General features: G+C 33.4%; 1 protein-coding gene across 1 annotated transcript in view; it reads left to right on the forward strand.

Annotated features, from left to right (window-relative positions):
• The window catches only part of LOC145256819 (uncharacterized), a 145,295-nt gene that overhangs the window by 93,241 nt on the left and 25,028 nt on the right, over positions 1–27,026 (forward strand). The window contains exon 5 of the mRNA XM_080115607.1: positions 23,212–23,308. Within this exon, the coding sequence (XP_079971733.1) occupies positions 23,212–23,308 (97 nt within the window). The remainder of the gene's footprint in view (positions 1–23,211; positions 23,309–27,026) is intronic.

Here is a 27,026-nt window from a genome sequence, read left to right on the forward strand (position 1 = left end):
TCATCTTCAAGTCTAATGTGAACAAGTTCTTGACAAGCCATCCCCTTAAGTAATCTAATTTACCAAATTTCCACTACTAATGATTACTACAATATTTTCCCATATTTCACTCATTAACCCTTATTCTCGAGTGGCCTCTGGGCCTTGATAAGTTGTGACTCCTTTGTATAAAAAAAGACAATTAAATACATCAAAAAGATTTATCTGTATTTTTAATATTTTCTTTTCTTTTTAAAATAAGTGTAATTCTAACTAAGAACCTAAAATTCTTTATAGATTGAAAATATTTGTTAAAAATTAACGTTCAATGGGTACTTAAATGTTTTCTTTAAAAGAATTTACAAATTCCACAATTTTTTTTTTTAATATCAATTTTTTTGAGACCAATCGAAATAAAGGGTGCTTGTTTGAAGGGTCTTAAATCTTAAGGAGATAACTAGCATTTATGAATAAAATAAATTTTTGGAAGAAAAATAAAAATTGCCTTAGTCTAGAAGAATTTCTTTACTAACTGAGAAGAGAAAAGATGATTAAATCAGAACAGATACAACACTTTGTATTATTTGTTTCCTCAAAGATCCCAAAATAGATATATACATGTATTTCTAAATATAACTTTTTAAAGCAAATAAACCCTTTTTTATTTTTTTGCAAACAAACTGTAACATTGTTTTTTTTTTTTAATTAAAAATTATTTTTCTTTAATTAAATATTTTGTATATTACAAAAATGAAATTACGACTTTTTTTCTTTTTAATTTTCTTTAAACTCAGAAAAGCTAATTCTGTAATGTAAAAGAAGCGCATGTTATTATTAGAGAAACCTTTTACATTAGATAATCAAGCAACTTAAAAGTGAAAGTCATGATCATGTGGTATCAGTTTGAAAAACTTTGATGGTTAACTTTTTTGAAAGTAGATATTTACTTGATTATTATCGCAAGATGTGACACAAGGTTAGAAGGTGAGGAATGTCAAGTTAGCGGCAATAAAGAAGGGGCACTTTGACCTAGCAAAAACTAACTGGACAGCTTTGTTGGCATTCACTGGAAGGAGTGCCCCAGGCAGTAAACTATGAACTTACTCCACTCGAAAGTCAGGCGGCAAGGCCTGAAAGGGGTAGATCTTCTAGGTAATACCCAGGCGGTTTACCTCAGTTTGACAGATACTGGGTCGGTTCCTGGCTTCACACTTGTCAGACTGATTGTCTAGAATAGATTCTCAACTCGTACATCTACCCAGGTCTCCAAGCAACCGAAGTAGTGAGGAGACCCACCCTACTCAAATGACAAACGTGTTAAGAGAGTATTTTTGAAAGTCTGAAAACATCAATTAACATAAATATCATTGCAAAAACTTAAAAACTACACGTTTTGTCATTAAGATATTTCTAAATGACAAAATGACAAAGTTTGACAAGTAAGTATTAAAGTGAATGTAATGTTTTTATTTTAAATTTACTAACTAATATTGGAACTGATGAGATCTTTAAACTTGTATTTGTTGTTTGACTGAATTATTCTGAGTAATATTTGCCAGATATCAATACCACTGAATGTAATTGTTCTTTTCCTCACATAAATTTTGTCTGTATCATCTAAAAAAAACAAAAAACAAATCAGAAAATAAAACAAAATTTCTGGACTTGTTTGAGTCATAACATTAGAATAAAAGTAACATTACATGAGCTTGGCTAGTAGCTTTTCTATTTGGCTAGTAAACAAAATTATTTAGTTGTCAAAGGTGAACTAAAAGTAAATTTATTGATTATGATATTGTACCCAATATATAGTAATAGCCACCCGGCATGGTTTGGTTATGCTTAAATATGATATTTTAATTAGATTTAGATTTATTATTATAAAGCCATTACTCTATTGATTATTATATTGTATCCAACCGTTCCCCTTAAGTAATCCAATTTACCAAATTTACACTAGTAACGATTACTATATTTTCCCATTGACTACTGTTCACTCTTTAACCCTTATCCTTGAGTGGCCTTTGGGTCTTATAAATGGTGACTCCTTAGTTAAAAAAAAAAAAAAAACTTTCACAGGTTCAAATCCACTATATATCAATCTTAGTCTGTAGACCAAAAGTTGACAGAGTAGTTTGATAAACTTTCTTACACACCCACAAACAAGGTCACTTTATTTATAAAAGTATAACAGTTAACTTTTTTTATTCATTTTCTATCGGTGACGTGCAGGAATACAAAATATTATGAAAACAATTTTTAAAAACTTTTTACAGGTACATAATTTTCGACCAATCCTTCAAAGTGATGCACATGCACGGGTGAAGAATATACTAAATTCTTATGTCTACTGAAACTAGTCATTGCTTATTTGTCTCTGCACAATGGATGACATTTCTAGACAAAGTTGGCATAAACCAGGTAAATCCTTTATAATGTCACAAATGGGTGATATTCAAGTAAACGTTAAAACAAGTTGAAGAGATCAGGAAGACTGTATTATGTAATAAAAGTGGCAGTCTTGAAAGGATGTCTTTTATTAAAACAGAACACCCAGAGGTCCACCTTACCTTAAGAATGTTGTTTTTCATACCAAGTTGAGGATACGTCCTTGGCAATCAGTGTGACAGTTTGGGCCATTAGAGTTAGGTAGCCTTTTTTCACTCTGGATGAAGTATCCCATATTTGATTAATTATTTTCTAAAATAATTCAAAGTACAAAACAAAACATTTTATTATATTTATGTGACAATTGTTTATAAAAGAAATTATTATCCAAAACATTCCTCATTAAATAATAATAAAAACAATAAAAAATGTATGTATGTGTGTGTATGTGTATATATATTATATAAATGGGCTTCTGAGCCCATTTATATAATATATATACACATACACACACATACATACATTTTTTATTGTTTTTATTATTATTTAATGAGGAATAAGCAAGAACTTATGAATTGGACAAATTAAATTACAAATTTGTTAATGTACCATAATGACTGACAAGTTCGGAATGCTAATAAAATTTTGTATATTTAAATTAAATTTACTGGATTCTGAATTAACTTTGTGATAAAAGAATGTTTAGTAATAAATTATTTTCATTATTATTCTTGCAGTTTAAAGAATTATGTTCCATTTTTTTTTTCTTAATGAAAAACATGCAAAAATAACTTTTTAAACACTAACATAAAATTCTAATTTACTTAGTTTTTTTAATTTTTTAGAGCAAAAATATTTTTAATGTTTTAAAATTTTATTACACGCAAAATTGAACTTTGGGCATTCTTTGTACACACAAGTTTTAATGAAATTTTTTTTTTCTAGAGGTAGACTGTTTTAAATTTTTTTTTTTTTTTTTTTTTTTTTATCAGCCTGCCTAGTAACCCCTTCCATTTCTATTGAACTCTTGGGTGCTTACTTTTTAGCTAGCCTTTTTAGTGTCAAGAGAATTGGATTTCTTTCAAGCATGGTTTGTCTTGAAGCGATACCTTTCTCTGCTTTTTTTTTTTTTTTTTTAATTATGTCTTCTGGAAATCCACAGAACAAACACCTTACTATTTTCTATAGCAACATTAGAGATCTTGGATCAAACTTTCCTAATGTCCGTCTTTTCTCTTGAGCAAATCTCCTCGCATCTTTGCTCTTTGTGAGACTAATTTAGATGCTTGTATCGGTAGCAACAGTTCGCATGTGGATGGCTATTTGTCTCTTGTTTTCTTAGACTTTTCTACACATTTTCTGTTTTGCTCTTTTTTGCAAGAATCTATCCATTTCATGTGTCCCCAGTCTTGAATTTCATGGGTGTCCTTTTATCTCTGTGAGGTCTTTGCTGCATTTAAATTTGTATTTGTTCTTTATGTACCGTTCCTCTTCTGACAATGACTGCTCTGTTATTGATAATGCATTGCAATTTCAAGTGTGAAGCTCCATCTTTGTTTTACATAACTTCACTCGCACATGAGTCTTACTAGTGAAATATATCTCAAATTTTCTGTCTTCTGACTTGTTCCAAATTGTCACCTTCCCTACACATTTTCTTGATAACCTTCATTAACTCTCCTTACTTGATTTTGTTTTTCACTTCTGTTCCTGGATTCTGTTCTATTTTTTCCTTCTTGGCTTCTTTCTGATCAAGTTGATGTTGATTTTTCTGTGAAATTTTCTATTGATCATTCCTTCCATAGGAAGATGATTAACTACAGGAAGGCTAATTGGTATAGGTTTTGCTGTTTCCTATGTAATGTTCCCAACTTTGGTGTGTCCACACAAGAGCAAGCTCTGAAGCTATTTTCAAAGGATTCTTCACTTTTATCTCATCTCAAAAGATTCTCATAATTTTTTTTTATAATATTGTTAATAAATATGCTATTCCTCCTGTTTTTAATGGTTTTAGATTATTTCATCTTCTAAAATTGTCTTTGCTTGTCTTTTTTTCTTTTTTCTTCTGACATTTTTCTCTTGCTGACTTTCCCTTGAACTAATCAGTTTCTTGACTTTAATTATCATTCCAAAGATGGTTGCTAGAGTTTTTTTTTATGATCAGTTTAAGGCTTCTGGTCTTGATTTAATTTTTTTGTTCTCAAAGATTGTACTCTTGAACTTTCTATTATCTTCTCAAAATTATTCAATCTATCTCAATCCTGTTTTTCCTCTTGTTGGAAAGAGTTCTCTCTTGGTCCTATGCTGGTTCAACTAAATGTTTTGTGAGATTGGTTATCAGCAATTTATTCATTTTCTGGAAAGTTTGGTTTTTTTTAATGATGTTCAGTAAGCCTTTTACAATTTTCATTCAACAGCTGACATATTAACTGTTATAAATGAATGAGTCTGTCAGTTTATGGATAATTCAAGAGAGGGAAAAGCCATTGTACTTGACATTTTAAAGGTAGCATTCTGGTCTTTGACATAAACTTAGGGGTTATAGTATTGGTGGTAAGGTTCTTGACATTATTAGATCTTTTTTTTTTTTTTTTTTTTTCTGATCAAAGCTTATGAGTAACTCTGAATGATGTCTTTATTTTCTTTTTTTATTAATACTGGTGTTCCTCAGGCCTCTATCCTAGACCCAACACTATTTCTTCTCTATATCAATGATCTTCCAAAGAATGTTATTCAGAAAATTACTATTTAAGCTTGTGTAGCATTCTCTATTTTGGTATTCCTTCTCACCCATATCTCTCAGATCAGTTGAAATATGCAGTTGATCTAATAGTTTACTGGTTTAGTTATAAATTGGGGTATTAGACTATGGGCCAGAGGCTAAAAAAGGGGCTTAGTTTTTGAGTTGGTAGACATTTTATTCATATAAGAAAATTTCAAGTGTTTCTAGGAGTATTTTTCATGCTGATTTCAAATCTGAAGAGATATCCAGGATAAATATGCGCACTGCTTCAGAAAAAGGGAGATAATACAGGGTGTGTCATTTACGAAAAAAGTCCATTTTCATGGTTCACTTTATGTAAAGTGAAATTTAAATAAGTAGTTTAACACATTAAAGTTTATTAACAAGAAGTTGATATGTCTAATCTCTTATATAATGTGTTTATTTATTAAATTAGGAATTTTCAGCAAATAAAATAACTCGTGTAAAGCCATATTAACGAAAACGTAATTTTCTATTGTCGTATCAGTTTCTCAAATTACAAATATCCTCATAAAACACTGCAGTTTACATTCGTTTGACAAAAGACATGAAAAGCATATATGTTTCCAAATCTTGTGCCTTTCAAAAATCATAGATGGAAAAACTATTTTCAAATACTTTTGGTGATTGAATGACTTTTCTTCATTTTGGACGGTCATTTACTTTTTGATGTAATTTTGTCACACATGCACATTAACTGATATACAAACCTTAATGCTTAGAAGAATTTTGACTATATATATAAGAATATGATAAGAGTTTTTTTTAGTTATTTTGAAAAAATTGTTATGAAGTAATACATTTAGACAAGGAATTGAAAACTAATTGATTGTTCTCTAATCCTGAAAGCTTATGTTATCATTCACCATCTGAGGAGTTAGAATCTTTTATTTCACTGAACTACTGCATTTCATTATTTTTTTTCAACTACATTAAAACAATCTACACATTGGCAAAGGTCGGTACAAGGCAGTTTGACGAACACAAGAAGAACGCCTGGAGTCACAGCTAATCTTACAGTTACACTTTACTAAATTGATTAATGTTGATGGAGTTTGGGAAGGCTGCTCCAATGAACAACTCGTGCTTTATCTTCACATTTCCAGCCATGGTTTGTTGAAGAAGCATTAATATTAATGCGAAGACATTGCCGCCAAATAGCAGCCTGATAATTTGCTCTTTTCGCATGTAATTGTAAACTATTTTGGCAAGCTGATAAAGTATTATCAAATTTTCCAGTCATATGAAAAATATTAAAACGGGCAATATTTACAGAAGAAACATTTCTCTGTCCAAACAGAGAGCACACAAATTTTTCTAATTGCTGGAACAAATTGTCAGTCAAATGCCAGTTGCAGCCTAATAGTGTGAAAGTTTGAAGAAATTCCTGTTTCTTTCATCAATTCAAATGGTTTTGTTTTCCCCTTTCCCTTAAAACTACTAACAGTGTCACAGCCAGTGAATGCATGCAAAGACAGTAAGGCACTTGAAATAACAGGTCCGCATTTCTCTGCAACTGATTTAATAGAGATCAAACAAGTTTGTTGAACAAAGAAGAAAAACATCTGTATCTGGAGTTTTAATTATAATGAAAGAGAAATCAGTTGGTGCATGCTTTGCATGAAGCAAAAGAAGGGTATCTGCTTCTTCATGGTCAGTTGTTAATTCTGTTAATTAGTTTTTGTGATTACTTCATTTGTATCACTGTTAGGACACAGCATGAAACATCCTTGGCTAAATGACGCAATCACAGTTTTTCCATGAAATTCTTCTGCTGGCAATTTCTTCCAATGCAGATTCTTTATTGTCACCAAGTAGAGATTCTTTATTGTCACCAGAAATGAGAAATTTTCGAAATTGTACCAGTGTTTTTTGTTTTTCATTCAAAGCACATAACAAAGGGCTGGGTGTAATCAAACGATGTCTTCTTTCAGAGTCTTTAATACTCCATGGATTGTACTTATCACAGACAAAGTCGACTCTTGATGACATATAAAACGAAGCAAGCTTAATTACATATCTAAAAATATATATGCTTAACTCCCAAAACCTTGATGGCACATGGTCTGCAAGCTGTTGTATCACTGCCAGTCCATCTAAAATCAATGCTGCATTTTTTGGAATATTATTAATTTTCATGTCCAGAAACTTTACAATAAAATAATGAAATAAAGCAGCTTTGTTGGTACGCTGTAAAGAACCATGAATGTTACTTAGGCTGGTTGGGAACTCTGAAAGAAAATTTCTCCCAGGTTAACTTTTCAGGTTCTTGCTACTATAAAAAGGCAATCTCTTTCCTTCTTGCTCTTTTGTTGTGAATGCTTTTTTCTCAAGATAGTTAAAAGTTTTTATCTTTGATTTTATTGGTGCATTCAACTCCACATTTCAGTACAGTTTTTAGAGATTTGAGCACGTTGATTGAAAGATAAAATCCAACGATGAACAGCATTGGGATTATTTAAAAATCCAATCTGCCCACCTCTGGTCTTGCTATCTCTATTCATGGTTTGTCCAAGTGTTTGGTCCATTTGCCATTTGACTAAATGGGTAATTCCCAGCAGTCAGATGCTTTGCTATTAAAGGATGTGTATCAAGAACAGCAAGCCTTTCATAGACATAAACAGGAAGATATCTTGCATAGTTCAAATGGTCATGTGCAAAATACCTGGGCATCATTCCTGCTGCTGATTTAAGGTGAAGGGCACAATCTCCTGTTCTTGTAGCACGAATAAAATTTAAAAACCAATCTGCCATATTCAAGTAACTTATCCAGAATGCAAAAGTGGGAAATTTGCTGCATCTCTCTTGAATAAATATTGGCAATTTGCTTTCAAACTCTTTAAAATCACTTGAGATATCTACTGGATCAATAGAAGGATCTGACCATTTTTCCAGCGGCCTTGGCAACAGATTTGATGTACATATTCCATTTAAGATCAGGAATAAAGGTCAAGCCCAGAAGCCTGTCAAAATTTGAGGCCTCCCCAAGACGAGAGCCATTCATTTTAATTGATGCCAGATGGGGATCAGAACGTTGATGATGTAAAGATAGAAGCTTAGTTTTAGATGCATTAAAAGTAACCAGCCACTCCTTTCCCCATTGTACAACGTGATCAAGATCAGAGGAGAGAGAATCGGAGAGAACTTGGTCGTTTACTGTCTTAGATGTGCTACCATAGATGGTAGTGGCGTCAGCAAAAATGTCTACGAATGATGTAAGGATGTGATTTGGAAGATCATTAATGTAGATCAGGAAAAGAGTTGGGCCCAGGATGGGCCCCTGAGGGGCTCCAGCATTAATACTGAGAGCTTCTGATTTCTGCCCATCCACTACTACTCTTATGAACCTATCAGAAAGAAATGATTTAATAATTGAGAAGACATTTCCAGCTATACCATAGCTGGAGATCTTGTGAAGTAAACCTTTATGCCATACCCTATCAAAGGCCTTTGATATGTCAAGAGCAATTGCCCTAGAAAGGTTGCCTCTGTCGAGAGATTCGCTAATCCTATGAGATATAACTGTAAGCACATCTGCTGTAGATCTAGCAGAACGGAAACCATATTGTGTGTCACTAAGAAGGTTATTTTTGCTGAGATGGTTGATTACTTCTCTATTTAACAGATTCCAGCAACTTACTCATGACGCACAGGAGACTTATTGGCCTGTACTGAGAGGGGGATGAACGATCACCTGAATTCTTAAATACAGGGCATACTGATGAGATTTTCCAGGGTGATGGGAAGAAATTCTCCTTAAAACAAGATTTAAACAGTTTTGTAAGTATGGGTGCTAGTTCTGGTTGAAGTTTTTTGAGTACTATAATTGGAATACCGTCAGGGCCGGTTGCTTTACTGGAATCAAGGTTTTTGATTAGCTTGGCAACATCTCATACAGATATTTGTATATCACATAGTGTGTTTTCTGATACAGGAGTTAATATTGGGGGTTGGCGGCCTTGGTCGCAAAGGGTAGAATTGGCTGCAAAGTTCTTGGCAAAGAGTTTGGCTTTGTCTGATGCTGACGAGATTAACTCAGGTCCATTGATGATAGTTGGGATAGAGCACACGCTTCTGTTCAGGATTCTGTTTACAATTTGCCAAAACTGGTGGGAACCAAGCCGCTGCTCAGCTACTTTGGATTTGACGGACTGAGCATACAACTCTCTTGCGTTCTTTATTACTTTCTTACAATGGTTGCTGGCAGTCCTGAAAGCGGCTTTAGTTTCCATTAGTGGTGGGATGATTAATCGGAATCGGAATCGTTAATCGTAAGAATCATGTATTTTGGGAGGTATCGGAATCGCATCGTTAAAAAATACCTTAATTTTCCGATTCCTTCATTACGATTCTTTTAGTCTGATGTTGAAAAAAAGAAAAAAAATTCCTGATATTTCTAACCGCAAGAGAGAAATAAAAAGAAACCAAAGAAATTCATTATTAACAGGGCAATGCTTAGTGCCCCTCCCTTACAAGGTTCATTCATTCAGATCTATTGTAATCAAAACTACAAAAGAGTTAACTTGAAAAGAAGTATGCAGGGCTCTACATTGCGAGTAAAAATAAAAAAAACGCTTATCTTTTTGGCGATTGTTTTCTTTTACTGACAAATCTTCTAATACTGAATGAAAATGCTTTTTCAACTTATATTTTCTTAAAATAAAACGAGCAAAGTCAAATTATTTAAACAGTAAAAGGTTTAATAGAACAATATACTTTTTTTTTCTTTTTTTAAAAGAAGGCTTTTGAAAGAAATATCTCTAAAATGAAATTGATCACGTTGTATTATTTCGCAAAGTTTTGACAGTAGTCGGCTTCTTTTGAAGTTTAAAAAAAATCGACCCCATACCTATCTCTTCCAAACCTAAAGTTATTAAATAACCCCTTCGTTAATTTAAGGGTAATTAATTCAATTCAGTCAAGTTTTTTTTTTTTTTAATTTCATTGAAATAAAATCCATTATTTTTTTTTTCTCCAGAAAGATAAAACCCTGAATTTGATTATATTAAAAGCAGAATAATATAATCTTTTTTCTAGAATTTTAAATTGAAAATTAAGTGTTTTGCACAGTTCTTTGCTGAACGAAAAAGAAATTAATATATATATTTTTAAAAGGTTTTGTAATCAGTTAATTTTTATGTCTAAATAATATTTACGATTAATTAAATAATTTCATTTTAAAAAGTATTTATAAATAGAATTTTACTAAGGACTTATAGTTGGGTTTGTATTACTGTACACATAGATTCGAAAAAGTTGTCAAAAAACACATATATAACAAATAAATGTTATCAAAAGCAAGATAAGTTATTTTTCTACCTAACTGGATATATTTTTCGGGTTTTTATTCAATGTAACATGTTTATTCAGCTCGAAAAGCATACAGTGTTTACCGATGTATTGGAAAATTCAAAATGGCGCTCGACACTCTCTTTAACACGGTAAGTTTGGGAAAAGATGTTATAAATAATAAACTATACAAAATACTGCTAGAAACTCACTCAATATGTTACCGTAACATATTTTGATATATATTCGGTGTTTTTTTTAATAGTATTTTGTCTAGTTTATTATTTATAACACTTTTTCAAGCTGAATAAACATGTTACATTGAATAAAAACAAAAAAAATGTATCCAGTTTGGTAGAAAAGTAACTTATCTTGCCTTTGATAATATTTGTTTGTTATATATTTGTTTTTTGACAACTTTTTCGAATCTATGTGTACAGTAATACAAACCCGGTTATTTTGTATCTACGGCGCCATGTCACGTGGTATATTGTTTTTTTTTTTCATTACGCACGTTCATTTATAAATTATTAAATTAAATATTTATCTTTTTTATATTTAATTAGTATATATTTTCTTTCTCTTCCGCTATATTTTTTTTATTTAATTCATTAAATCTGTTAATTATGAGGACCAAAATAATGAATCGTGTGTATTTATTCTCTAATTTTCTTGTTTTTGTTCTGTTATATAAATTCTATTTTATTTGTTTTTTCTCTGAAGGATAAATTCTATTTTCTTTGAGTTTTTTTTTCTGTATTCCAATTAAGTAAAATAAATTTTCTCTAGAATAAATTTTGCTAATTTTTCCGTTTAGTTTGCTATATAATAATTTTATTTAAACCAAAACACGACGGTGTAGACATAAAATATCTCTTCCAAAGTTAGGGAACATATTTGGGAACTACCGACCATAAGTATAAAACTACCTGGTATATTTCAAAACAATAAATTCCCTCGGAATCGTACTTGGTATCGGAATCGTTAATCAATATTTTCCTGGAATCGGAATCGTATAAAAATTAGGAATCGTCCCAACACTAGTTTCCATACATCTATTACGTTGGAAGCAGTGGAAAAAGTGATTTCTGTGCGCAATAGCAGCAGCACATTCTGGAGAAAACCATGGCTGACTGTTAGGTTTTTGCTGGAACTTTTTTGAGGGTATGAAATGGTCTATACCTACAATTAACCATTCTGTCAGGTCTGATACTATAGACGACACATCCTTTTTAAACATGGAACACAGAGGAAGATCCGATATAAATGTACGGAAACTATCCCAGTCAGCCATAGTGTCTCGATATACTGTACGATGGAGAGGTACGTTTGAGGACTTATTACATTTCATTTTTATCTTAATTGATATAACTGAGTGGTCGGAAGATCCAAGAGGAGACAGAACAGAAACTGAATATAGTTCAGGGCAAGTTGTGAGGAAAAGGTCTAGGAGACTTGCATGCTGGCCGTCATTGTCGGGCACACGGGTGGGTTCGTGAACAATCTGAGTGAGGTCATAAGCAATGAAGAAATCATGACAGAATCTCCCCTCATCATCGGTCTTGTTTGAGTGGGTCAACCATTCCACATTGTGAACATTGAAGTCTCCACATACGTGAATGTTAGCTGAAGGATATGCTGATAGAACTTGATCAATTTTCTCAGATATGCTTTTAAAGATAGTAACTCCGCTGTTATGGGGGCGATAGAGAGTAAATATAAATTCCGTAGTGTGAGCTAGTGCTACTCGGAAGCACATATAGGGTAAGTTAGGATCTTTTCTGGAAATGTCCCTACCACACAGAAAGCCATCTTTTATATAGGCACATATTCCATGCCCATGGCGATCTTGGGGGTCAGATTTGGAAGTTAGGTTAGAGCATCCTTTAATTATGAACTCATTTAGGGAAATAATCTGTCCAATTCCAGTTTCGCTTAAAAATAAAAGGTCTGGTTTAGTCTCCTGTAATTGGGCTTCAACCTCTGGAAGGTTAGAACGTAGACCTCTGATGTTGGAGAAGGAGACATGGTAGTAGGGGTCTACGTTGGAAGTTTCAGATCCGGGTTTAATCGTGTATTTTTTATTGAAACTTGTCATGATGGAATTTTGGAGTTTGTGGACTAGGTCGTCAGACTTGCTTAGAGCAGGACAGAGAGGGAAAACAAAGAGAGAAAAGTAACGAAGAATTTTTTTTTTTTTTTTTTTTTTTTTGTAGCACATGATAAGGTAAAGCCGTAACAATTACCCACTAGTATGGCATCGAGAGACCCCACATGAGACTACTGCATGGTCCAGAATCCATTCACCAAATGCCAATACAGCAGCCCCAGTACTTTGCGCCTGCTGATAGGACAACCTCCTTAGTGGTTAATCCAAGGTTTGGGTCCTTGACTATCAGGCGGATAACGTCAGCCCGGATAAAACATTTACCTTCAGCACCCTTACTAGTGACATGGCTACAAGGATAGACATAGAACAGAAAATTTCTGCCATCCCTGTCGACTATTCACGCAAAATACTGCCAACCTAGAATACAGCTTTTTCTTCTCCCTTTGTCAGAAAAATCACTCATTAAAAAAATGAGGACTGAGTGACAAATAAAGAGAAGCGAGAGTAACGGGAGCTGCCGACAACGCTTCCACTTTTCTTTTCTTTATTCATTTCTCCCTTTCCTTTCTGTGTCCCTTCCAATCGCATGACCATTAATTTCTTTTAACATTAAGCTGATTGATTCACATATATGATGTGTCGATCAGCAATATACTGGTTCTAAAAAATATACAAAAAACGTCACGTTTCGTGCTTACCTCCGAACTACGAAAAACAATCAAACTTTATTTCACTCTGTCTTAAGGCTATTAACTTCCGCTGTCTCTTTTCTTTCTTATCTCTTTTCTTAATTATTTTTAGTTTCTGTTTCTCTTCTTTTTCAAACAATCACACGGCCGTTAATTCCCCTTAACATTAAGCCTAACTCAAGGGTTGACTTTTCTAACCATTTCTCCCTTCACTGCATTCCTCTTTTTCCATGTCTGCTAAATCTATTTACTGCTATGCCTTTTTAGGGAACTTGCTCTTTTTCTTTTTCTCATTTCTTTATCTCTCTGCCCCACTCTCTCTCTCTCGCTCGCTTGTACAACGACAACATATGCGCATACGTACAGCAATATATCGACCTGTTTCCTCTGTCTATATTCCCATATCTATTCCTGTGGATACAACTGTTTTAGACTCATGATTCAGACAAATACAGATTTACCCATTTCCTTCGAGGGGTGAGGAAGAAAATCAACAATACATTACAAATATGTCTCAAAGCAATACAAAAAAACTTTACCAATCCAGGTGACACTGAGACAGACAAAAGGAGAAATGAACCGTCCTTACCTTCCGCCATCCTTCTTCGTCTTCGTTTCATGTTCGAGATTTTTGTTATTTTTCTTTTTGAGTTTGTTTCTTTTTCAATCTTTGCTTTGTATACGTTTTTTTTTCATGATTATGATTATTTCTTTTTGTTCTTTTCGTCTTTTCTTTGCAAAGTCTAGCATTCTTTGTGTCTAGTTTTCAGCATTTTTTGTTTTGTTCTGTTTTGTTGAAACATCCCATATCTTCTCAGGGTTTTATTTTGGCTTAATGGCACCATTTATATATGTGTTCGTGGTAACTCGCTCGTGGACATCTCATAGAGATATGATATCCTGGCTCACAGCACCATTTATAACGATACTGATACCTGCACCAACCAAACCGGGTGTCTTTAACCTCGTCGGATTCCACCCGATATGACAGGTGTTCTTTCGATTGTACATTGTCCCATCATAAGTTGGCCTGTTGATCATCTTCACCCACTGTGTTTTCATAGTGGGGCGCTTTGCCTCTCGATCGAATCGTCTCCTACGCTGTGTAGGTAGTCTCCGGTTACCTCAATCACTCCGCTGGTTCTTATGGCTTGCTGCAAAATGAAGAGTCCTCACCACAAACAAACAACTCCAGTTTATAACAATAACACACTATTTATTAATTCATTACTTCATAACAGCTACTGTCTAAATTGAGGTGACTGACTATAGCAGTGAAATGATGCAAGACCAGACCAGCAAAGTCACAGATTTCCCATTAACACAGGCTAGTTAACATAAAATCAGGCCCTGAGGGCTCTCAAATCGGGAGCGCTTGACTAGCCCAGCCGTTCAGTTTGCTGGCTTCGACTCTACTCTTTTTAGAATTCCTTTTTCTAAATCCAACCCCTTTTTCCCTACCTCTCCTTCAGAGAGTGGTTACAAACACCCCTTCTCTTCTTCCTCTTAGAGCTTACCCTTTGTCCCGTCCACTCAGCACCCCTCTCTCTCTCTCTTATCCTATTAATTTGTACTGCGGTTTTTACTTATCAAATTAGGAGTGATTAGTCACCCTAGGTCAAACAACGCCCAGCAGCGACCCTCTCTCCTTAACCTCCATTCTAAGCTGTCAGCCTTAATCAGCCAAGAATCTCTGGATCTCTTCAAACCTCAACAGAGGTTTTAAAAACAACCTTTCATGTTAACAGATATATGACGACAATGAGATAAAACAATTTATTTGTTTTTTTTTCTCTTTCTGACAAAATCCCATAGACATTTCTGTTTTGTCCCAATCAGACATCAACACCCCTTCTTCTGCCCTCTCTTCCTCTATCCCGTCCGGTCAAACACCCCCTCTTCTGCCCTCTCTTTCTCTATCCCGTCCGGTCAAACACCCCTCTCACCGCAATATGCACCTCGCTGCATGCATTCATGACACCAATTAGTGTCATATTTTAATAGCTGAGGAAATTTTAAATATAATTTATTTCTACCTGGAATTATTTTAAAACAACTGCAAAACTCATGGTCATGAGTATTATTAAATAAATTGTATTAGTTATGCTTAATTAATAAAAGAATTAACAAAAAAAACAAAACATGCACAAACACGCATGCACACACATACATATTATATCTTTATTCCAAATTAAATTTATTGACAACACGATTTGGTGAATTTTTAAACTAAGGGAGGTAACTATTGACCGAAAAGACATATTTACTAAATGATTACCTCCCTTACATGATTTTTTACGCTCAACTTTTGCAATAAAATAATCAAATTAAATTGCAAAATATAAAAAAAAAAATGCGCATCGTTCACCTAGAGATCTTTCTAGATTTAGACTCTACGATATCGAATGTCTCCGAATCAAGTGAAATTTTTTCATATAGTTTGTGCGTCGACGGAATGACACAAAAATTGTGGCTGGCCCATCGTCTATATGAAATGACTTGTTTTGTTTAATTTTGTAAAGACTCAGCTCCTACCTTTCAATTGTAGTTGTGTCCCTTTTCTTCATGAGATTCTCTTTGCAATAATCAGTTTTTGTTCTTGTTAGCTCCTTACATCAAATGGCTTCATGCTTCGTCTGGAGTGATTTCCATGAAAAAAATATAAGGAATTTAAAAATAAAACTTAGATAATTCATTATTAATGAAAATGCTGACATTTTATGTTAGAATTTGACATAAATTTTGGATTTTATATCAAATTGTAAAATAAATTAGAATTTTATGCTTGCACAAAAATGTTGTTTAAACCAACAATCAATTTTATTCAACATTGAAGCAAATTTAACGTTTCATATTTCCAAAATTGAACCAATATTAGTTGTTACAAAGTACACTTATTAACAAAACAAATAATTTTCTAATAAAGACTTTTGTTGTTAAAAAACATTTTTTTCCAATGAAGATATTTATTAAAGTGTTTTTGTAACAAATTTCCTAAAAATTTATTAATATTTCACAAAACAAACATAAATATTGCAAATTATATAAATTAAGTTATACTTATTTCAATATTGTTAAATAATAGAATTGTGATGATCAAAAGTTAAATCTTTTCTTAATATATTTTTTAAAAATTTAATGGTTTTCAAGTAATCTGTATGTTGCAATAGCTTAAAATGTAAAATAATAAAAAAAAATAAGGAACTCAAAGTTGAATTTTATTGCATTTTATGTACAAGAAACTGAAATCTAATACTAGGACTTTTTAAAAAATTAATGTATTGCAATATTTCTTTGGTATTATTGTAGACTGACATCTTTCCCCCAATCTCAACACTGAGAGTTTTTTAGGCAATCCTGTGTGAACACCCTAAAAAATTTAGTCAACAAAAAAGATATTTTAGAATAATCTGGTATTTTAGGGCAGTTAGCCAATGTTTTTCTTTCTATGAGAGGTAAATCCTGTGTATTTATTTTTCTTTAAGACTATTATGTATGGTGTGGAAGGTAGGGGGCTTGCTAGTATGACTTTGAGCTAGTGGGCTAAGGGCAATTAAATGTGAACAACCTAAAAACTTGGCAGAAAGAAAAAAAATAATAATAAAAACAAGTATTTTAGAATTTAGAGTAGAGGATTAGTTTCACATAAATCTCATTTATAAAACTCACTATGCTTGTCTTTCTGTCTCCATTTTTTTCCAAACTGTATCTTTGAAATGAAAGCGGCACTAGGTGGCTCAAATAATTGCGTTTTTTTTTTGTGAACCATTTTTATGGGTATTTAGCTGGTTAAAATGGTTAAGGGGTTAAAATTGGAAGAAATAAGAACTTGTTAATCATAGGTCGATTTAAACTGGTGTTCTTCACATGCACAAATCTATATACATTTGTATGTTAATTTACTTTAGCAGTATGATTATTTCTTTCAAGTAAGATGAAGTTATTTTTCAATATAATTTCATGCATGTCTAGTTTCTATATGCATTTTTTTGAGACTGTCTACAATGTATAAGTTATAATTCAATTTTTACAGCACAATCTGAGAATAAAAAATGTTTTATAATCTAATTGAACAAATTGATGAATTTTGGTAATTTTAAATGTAACATTTTTTTCTGTACGAGTGGAAACTAATATTTTAAAGACTTACCAGTTTATTTCATTTCATGTTTAGTATTTTGGAATAATTCTTATATCCTGGAGTAACTGTTATTTTTTATTTTCATTTCAAACTAAAATTTCAGTTTTAATAAACTGAAAAACGTTTTTAAAAAAAATAAAAAAATAGATAAATAAATAAAAATAAATTTTTTATATATATTATTTGATTTACCTAAAAAATATAAATTTAGTATAAAAATTTAATATAAAATAATCTTAGATTTTAAGGCCTTTCTAATGTTTTAGAGCAGTTAACCATTTTTTTTTTCCTATGGGAAATAAACTGAGTTTTTTTTTTTTTTCTATTAAGATGATAAAGTTATTTTAAGGTCTTTGTAGGAGTTAGTGTCAAGACTTGGCGCAATTATGTACAACCACCCTGAAAACTTGACAGAAAGAAAAAACAAAAAAACAATTATTTTGGAGTTGGGAATTAGTTTCACATAAACTTGATGTAAAATAATCCACCATGTCTAGGGTATTTAAGCATTTTAGGGCAGTTAATCAATTTATTTTTCTGAGAGATAAATCCTGTGCATTCTTTCTTCGTTTCTATGATAAGGGGCTTGAATCTTTAATTTTTTTTTCAGCTAGAAAGTCAATTTTAATTGTAGTAATAACTACAATTAAAATTGTAAAATTAAGTATATTAAAAAACAATTTTTCTTGAATGAACATCTATTTTATAAAAGAATTACAAACCGCATTACTTGTTGCTTTAAAAGAAACAGCCAACAGTGACTGCTGGAAATTGTTTACTTTTGCTGAAAATGGGTTTTTCAATATATTTTTTCAATATTTTGGGGAGAAGCTAATTAAAAAAGAGAAATCAACATAGAATTATCATTTTAATATATAAAAATAATTAAAACATTTTATTTATTAGTACAAAAACTATTTAAAGATATTTGATATACGTCATGCTGAAGTTTTATTTTTAAGATAACAAAAAACGAATGGACCGATAACTGAGATTTGTGTTTTTTTCTGATTGTTTTTTTCAAATTTCATGACAAAGTTTCTCATAGGGGAGATGTATCAGATTTTTAAGCACTTTCGGTAAAAAAAAAAAAAAAAATACTGATGCAAAATGGATGTTGCATAGTGTTAACATTTTTATCATTACTTTCTTAAAAACTCTTTAAATAGATCATGTAGATTATTATTTAATCTACATGTGAATTACATTATATAATCTACATGGGTGGGAAAGGATATGGTCGTAATATTGATGACTTAAACTATTTTGGTTTTTAAAATATGACTGTTTTAGAACTACCTTGAAATATAATTATCCAAAGCCTTTTATGGTTGATGAGTATTACTACATTAATACGTTTTTATAGTTTATCATTTCGTCTAAGCTAATACATATTTGTATACAAATAACAAACATTTGGGCTGACGTTACCCGCCTGATAGTCAGGGACTCGAACCTTGGATTAACCACTAAGGAGGCTGTCCTATCAACAGGTGCAAAGTACCGGGGCTGCTGTATTGCCATTTGGTGAATGGATTGTGGACCATACAGTAGTTTCTGGTAGAGCCTCTTGATGCCATACTAGTGGGTAATTGTTACGGCTTTACCTTATGTGCCACAAAAAAAAAAATTTCTTTTTTTTCTCTTATTTTCCCTCTCTGTCCTGCTCCAACCAAGTCTACCGAACTCTTCCACAAACCCCAAAACCTCAATCATGACAAATCTCCAAAAAAGAAACACGAATAAACCTAGAACCCCATCCACCAATATAGACACCTACTACCAGGTCTCCTTCTCCAACATAAGGGGTGTACGTCCCAACCTTGCAGAGGTTGAAACACAATTACAGGAGACAAAACTGGACATATTCTTTTTAAGTGAAACTGTCATCGGGCCAACCACTTCTCTAGACGAATTCATAATTAAAGGATACTCCAACTTAACATCTAAATCTGACTCCCAAGATCGCCATGGGCATGGAATATGTGCTTACATCAAAGATGGCTTTCCATGTGGTAGGGATATCTCGAGAGAAGACCCTAATTTACCTTATATGTGCTTTCGGGTTGCACTAGCTTACACCACTGCATTTATATTTGCCCTCTATCGCCCCCACAACAGTGGGGTTACTATCCTAAAGAGCATATCTGAGAAAATTCACCACATCATGTCTGCTCATCCTTCGGCTAATATTCACATTTGCGGTGACTTCAATGTCCATAATGTGGAATGGCTGACCCACTCAAATAAAACCGATGACGAGGGGAGGTTTTGTCATGATTTTGCCATTGCCTATGACCTCACTCAGATTGTTCACGAACCCACCCGTGTGCCCGATACACCCGGTCAATATGCAAGCTTTCTAGACCTTTTCCTCACAACTTCCCCTGAGCTGTGTTCATGTTCCGTTCTATCTCCTCTGCGATCCTCTGACCACTCTGTTGTAGCAGTTGAGATAAAAATGAAATGTAATAAGTCTTCAGACGTACCTCTCCACCGTACTGCATATCGATACTCTATGGCTGACTGGGATAGCTTCCGTGCATTCATATCTGACCTACCTCTGCATTCCATGTTTGAAAAGGATGTGTCCTCTATAGTAGAGGACCTGACCGAATGGTTAATTGTAGGCATAGACCGATTCATATCATCCAAAAAATTCCAACAAAAACCTAACATCCAGCCATGGTTCCCCCCTGAATGTGCTGCTACCATCGCGCACAGAAATCACTTTTTCCATAGCTACCAACGTAATAGATGTACTGAGACTAAAGCTGCTTTCAGGACTGCCAGCAACCACTGTAAAAGAGTAATAAAAAATGCAAGAGAGCTATATGCCCAGTCTGTTAAATCCAAAGTAGCTGAGCAGCAGCTTGGTTCCCACCAGTTCTGGCAAATAGCAAACAGGATCTTGAACAGAAGCGTGCGTTCTATCCCAACTATCATCAATGGACCTGAGGTCATCTCGTCAGCATCAAACAAGGCCAGATTATTTGCCAAGAACTTTGAAGCTAATTCTACCCTATCCGACAATGACCATCAACTCCCTGTATTTCCTCCTATAACAGACAACACGCTATGCAACATACAAATATCCGTGCATGAGGTCGCCAAGCTAATCAAGAACCTTGATTCCAATAAAGCAACTGGCCCTGATGGCATTCATGTTATGGTGCTGAAAAATCTCCAACCAGAACTTGCCCCCATATTTACAAAACTGTTTAAGCGTTGCCTTAAGGAGAAGTGCTTTCCAACACCCTGGAAAACCTCCTCAGTATGCCCTGTATTTAAGAATTCAGGTTAAAAGTTATCTCCCTCTCAGTACAGACCAATAAGTCTCCTGTGTGTCATGAGTAAGTTGTTGGAATCCATATTAAATAAAGAAGTAGTCAACCACCTCAACAGAAACAACCTTCTTAATGACATGCAATATGGTTTCCGCTCTGCAAGATCTACAGCAGATGTGCTAACGGTTATCACATAGGATTAGTGAATCTTTTGACAAAGGTTTCCTTTCCAGGGCAATTGCTCTTGACATATCGAAGGCCTTCGATAAAGTATGGCATAAGGGCCTACTTCACAAGATTTCCAGCTACGATATTACTGGAAATGTTTTCTCAATCATTAAATCATTTCTCTCCGATAGGTTCATAAGAGTAGTGGTTGATCGGCAGAAATCACAGTATTAATGCTGGAGTCCCCCAGGGGTCCATCCTGGGCCCAACTCTCTTCCTGATCTACATCAATGATCTCCCAAAACACATACTTAAATCATTCGTTGACATCTATGCTGATGACATGACCATTTATGGCAACACATCAAAGACTGTAAATGACAAAGTTCTCTCTAATTCTCTCTCCTCTGATCTTGAGCGCGTGGTACAATGGGGGAAGAGGTGGCTGGTCACTTTTAATGCATCCAAAACCAAGCTTCTATCTTTACATCATCAATGCTCTGATCCCCGTTTGGCATGAATTGAAATGGATGGCTCTCGTCTTGGAGAGGCTCCATGTTTTGACAAGCTTCTGGGCTTGACCTTTACTCCTGATCTGAAATGGAACGCGTACATCAAATCTGTTGTCAGGTATGCTGGGAAAATGGTGGGATCCTTCTACCGCTCCAGAAGATATCTCACTACTAATGCAATTCTCTATCTGTATAAAAGCTAAGTACGTCCAAGGATGGAGTACTGCTGCCACATCTGGGCAGGAGCTGCTAAAAACAGCCTATCCTACCTTGACAGAGTACAAAATAGACTTCGTGGTTTAGTGGGGGATGCCCTTTTCTCTACCCTGCAACCTCTCTCCCACAGAAAAGACGTTGCGAGCCTGTCTTTGTTTTATCGTTATTTCCATGGCAGGTGCTCGTCTGAGCTCCAATCTCTGGTCCCCCCTCGCCAATCTTTCACGAGAAACACCCATGTGGTTGAAACTACTGTCAATAATTTTCCCCACTCTTTATCTGTGCCTAAATCCAAACGTAGATTCCATGAGCAAAGCTTCTTTCTTAGAATTGTACGCCAGTGGAACTCTCTGCTGCTTGCCTATTTCCCACCTGACTACAACTTGGACGTCTTCAAGTCCAACATAAACTCTTGACAAACCGCCCACCTAATTAAGACACCTCTATCAAAACCCCCAATTCTAATGATTACTACAATAATATATCATTGATTACTGTACACGCAATAACCCTTATCCCTGAGTGGCCTTCAGGCCTTGATAAGTGGTGACCCCCATGTAAAAAAAAAAGAAAAAAAGTTTCTTGCCATTTCATGAAGAGCCACATATGTAAAGATAGTACATTGATTTAAAGTGAATAATTCTAATGCCCATTCTGAAGTGTCCTCCGAGAGTTCTGAATATTGTGACAGTGTTCTGAATCAAAGCATTAGGACTTAGTACCGATAGTGCAAAATTACTACCTCCTACTATTATGCTAAATTACTACCTCCTACTATTATGCTAAATTACTACCTCCTACTATTATACTAAGCAGAAAGAACTGGAGACTGAATAATATATAAACATTGTTGAAAGTGAACAAATAAAATCATCTTTTCTTGAAGCAAGTGACTGAAATAAATGCATATGCAACTTTTAGATAAAAAGCTATACTTGCCAATGAAATAGAGGAAATTTTAACTTTATGATTACAAAATTTCTCACAATCGACATATACAATTGCTGTAATTCTTGACTTATTCTTTGCTGAAGTAATAACCTGTTAAAAAACAAGTTCTTTGAGTTTTTGTTCTTGAATTTTTTTTTCAACAGTCTTATTGAAGTGTAATTATCTTGCTAAATTAAAATATTAGATTCAAACAGCTATCTGTTGTTGAAAAAAAAAACATAGCAAAGAGAAATGATTACAAATCTTGTGACTTTTTTCACTATCTTTTTTGGAGTATTTCTAACCAATACTAAAGGCATGTGGAAATCTTCACTTCATGGATCCAGCTGATTTGTTAAGTGGTTGAGGTGAAAGTTGTTAACAACACTTTGATTTTCAGCCAATATGGCTACAAATCAAAGTGTTATTAACAATACGGCTAAAAATCAAAGTGTTATTAACAATATGGCTAAAAAAAGTGCAGTTGAGAAAAACGAGTTTCAACACAAAAGTGATCATGTAAAGATAATTGTCATTTAAAGAATATATCTTTTTTTGATAATTGATCAAATAATTTTCATTATTACTATGACACAAAATAAAGGAATCCTTTTTCTTTTTACTGCATTTGTTAAAATAAATCACTCTGACTGTTGCTGATGACTTTGACTATAAATGTAAGACTTTTTTATTATTTAATGGATCATCTTTTTCACTGTTTAAAAAAATTATTTTCAGGTCCATATTATTCGGTCCTCCTGGTAATAGTAAAACTCCACTGTTGTTCTTATTGGTCAGTTTGCTATTTTGGGGCTATCCTATGTATGTGTTTAAGGTGAGTAATGTTGACATTATTTTTCAATATAAGTTTATGCATGTCTAGTTTCTATATGTACTTTCCAAGACTTTGTCTACAATGTATAAGTTATAATTCAATTTATTGCCAGCACAATTTGAGAATATGAACTTAAAAATGTTTCATAATCTGACTTGAAAAATTTATGAATTTCTTATGGTAATTTTAAATGTAATATTTTTTTCCGTATGAGTTGAAACTAATATTTTAAAGACTTCTCAGTTTATTTCATTTTATGTTTAACATTTTGGAATAATTCTTATATCATGGAGAAACTTATTTTGTATTTTCATTTCAGACTAAAATTTCAGTTTTGATGTACTGAAAAAAAAAAGTTTAAATGTTTCTATATTATTTTCTAACTTTAATTTACCTCAAACAAGACACAAATTGCCACTAAGACATAAGGGGTTAATGTGAAATAGGGGACAGATTTATAGAGGCACTTTACGTGGGGAGTTGTGCAGTGAGATGTTTAATTTTCTGCATGTTGGTACAGTGAGTAAAACAAGAAGCATGGAGATAATTCCAAAGGCAATTGGAAGAAAGTATTAAATGGCTTCTTGCACCTGGTGATCACTACAGTAAAGGGATTGGGGGGAGGGGTCACCAGAGCAGCAAGTTCAAGTACATTCCAGTGAAGTGCTGCAACATTGTAACATTTGAACAGTGTGCAGCCTATTAAACTAGAGAATCTTTTTTTTGAACTCTAAGAGGGTTGGCTAGTGATTGGTGTTATGAAAATACTCCATGCATTGGCTGGTTGTGGAGAGATATCGGATACTGGCAAATCTGAGAAGTTTTCTGGCCCAGTAGAGGGAACCCAATTTTCTTGAGTATCTTCAATCTATTTGTTCCAATTCATATTACCTGTAAATGTTAGGCTGAGGAGTTTCAATATTTGACTCTCAGGTAGGGTACTGTTAGCTATGACAATTGGTTGTTGAAAAGGTTTCTTATAATTGTTAAAGGAATGGAGCTTTGTCTTAGTTGCATTAAATGTCACCATTCATTTATTTCCCCATTCAACTGCAGACTAGAGCTCATTTTTATAAGGGTTTAGCCATTACCTTGGATATCAATGTCTCATTACTTCAATGTTACATTCCTGTGCTTGTTTTGCAATGAAATGTGCTCACATGAACTTGTAGTTCCCCCTTAACTAACCTGATGAGCAACAGAATCCTATGCCTTAATTGTAAAGTCATGTCAGAGAACCTTCTACCAAACTGCTAGACTTTAGAAATCCCTCCATATTTTCTGCTTCCCTGACTACTAATATGCAAAAGTTTAAATGTAATATGAAAAAATATCTAACTACTTACATCCCTACTTAGTGTTCCTGTAGGTATGGGCCCTAATTCATAGGCATCTTACATCTCAGTGGCAATTTGCCTTGTTTGGGGCGACTATGATTATTCAAAAAAGAAAAACCTTGAACGGTTAACAAATTGTTTCCTTTTATCTTTTTCAATATGTCTCCTATTTGTTGATTCAATAATACAAACAATGGTTGCCACACGTGCAGCTATAATGAAGAGCATATGTGATATTCAATATATTTACTAGGTTTCTGAAGCTGCATTTCGTCTGTAGTTGAGCATTTTGATGTTCAATATATTTAAAGCTTTGGCATCATCCAGTAAAACCACAAATGGTCAGACTGACCAGTCATTCTGACCATTTAATATCCCTTTCAACTGTTCCATCAATGAGGTGAACACTTGTTTCTTTACACAATAACACTAAAGTCTTAACCTAGCTGAAGCAATTGTTTAGTAATTTTTTTGTCATAGCCCAGCTTTTTGTGTGTATATTTGCCATCTTAAACAATTCCTCCATCTTCCATCAACACATCTTTTAATTTTTTGTATTAGCAAACTCTATTATTTTTTGTATTAGCAAACTCTATTATTTTTTGTATTAGCAAACTCTAAATCGGTCAAACCAGCTTTTAACTAATGAAATCATTTCTTTGTCAAATGGTTGTTTTAAAATTAACTGCCAACCATTTCTGTAATTACTTTGATTTATTGCATCCTTTTTCAAACTGACCTCCAATAAGATCTCAATTTGTAAATCTCCACTTGTATGCACCTCCATGTGTACATACATTTCCTTACTTTACATGTCCATTACTGTAAGTTTTATGTCTCTCAAAGCATAAATAATTAGTTGTTGGCTCCTAGAATGCCCTGATCAGCATCCCAGTGGATAGGATATATTTATAATTTAAATTTTATATTCTCCAATTCTGACGATTTTCAAAATTCTTGTTCTTTTATTTCTTTATTCTGAGGTTAGATTACAAAAATAACATATGCTTCATATCAAGATATTGTAATATAGTAGGTCTCTTCCAAACTTGCAATTTGCCACATCATAATAGGAATCCTCCTGTTACTATCTTTAATGTACCATCAAATAAGCAACAATTTCCAAACTATTTTATTAAGTTGCAAATTGATTTGTATATGTAAGAAATATTCATTTCAAACAATTACATTGTCACAATTTAGACTCTTATTCTTATTTTCGTATATGACATTACAACATACAATCTAGTATAACAATACAATGTTGTCACAATGTTTCAACAAATGTAACTTCCAACCTAGTTTATGTCACCTATTCAAACTTGGGAACTTTCTATATGAACTTGGGAATCTGTACAGAATTTTGAACTGAACTCTTTATTCTACGGGTGTAAATTATTTTCATTTCGTATGTATGTGGTTCATTAGAAAAACGGACTTGTCTCTTCGGAAAAAAAATTCTCCCTTTTGTGTACAGCACAAAAAGAAACAACAAAAAAAAAAACAACTGCATTATTTCTTCGTCATGGATTCAAATTTACTGGAAAGGATACTTAGAAGTCAGCAAAAACAATTTCTTGAGGCACAAAACAAATTAATAGAAACATTAACGTTTCAATTTCAGACAAAATTGGCTTCGTCAACTGTAAGTAACTCCTTTAATAATATTATAAATTCTATGATCGATTTTCAATTCAATCGGAAATTAAAACAGACATTTTCCGTTTTGTTTGACCGATGGAAAAATATGTTTAAAAATGTTTTTAAAAAAAAAAAAAAAAAAAAACCGACTGGAAAAGACAGTTGTTGCTTAGAAAACATCTGGGTTCTATTGAATATGAATGTTATGTAAACTTCATTCTACCAAAGAAACCAGAGAATTTCATATTTAACGAAACAGTAGCCCAATTAACGGACATTTTTGGTGAGCCATCATCATTGTTTAATATCTGATACAATTGTTTGAAGTTGACGAAACGTGTTAATGACGATTTTATCAAATATGCTGGAGTGTGAACATTTTCGACTGAAATCACTCACAGAGGACCAGTTTAAATGCCTTATTTTTATCGCAGGGCTACAATCTCCAGCAGACGCTGATGTGCGCACACATTTACTGTCTATCTATATATATATAAAAGCGAAAATGTATGTGTGTCTATTAAAAACTTTCGACAGACACAACGAAAATTCACAAACTCGGTATCATATCGAAACCCCATCCTTCGCTCGAAAAATATTGAAAAATTGGCCAAAAATGTTCATTTTTTTCACCCCAAAATCAACAATTTTCGACAGGGGGGGGGTCAACAAAAATGGTCTTCTCGTGATGATGAGTGGTTCTACGCATGCGCCAGATGACGTCATGACCTTATTTACGT

This window comes from Euprymna scolopes, chromosome 3 (genome assembly GCF_053919585.1).
Source record: "Euprymna scolopes isolate OS-2025 chromosome 3, ASM5391958v1, whole genome shotgun sequence".
Classification (NCBI taxonomy): Eukaryota; Metazoa; Mollusca; class Cephalopoda; order Sepiida; family Sepiolidae; genus Euprymna; species Euprymna scolopes.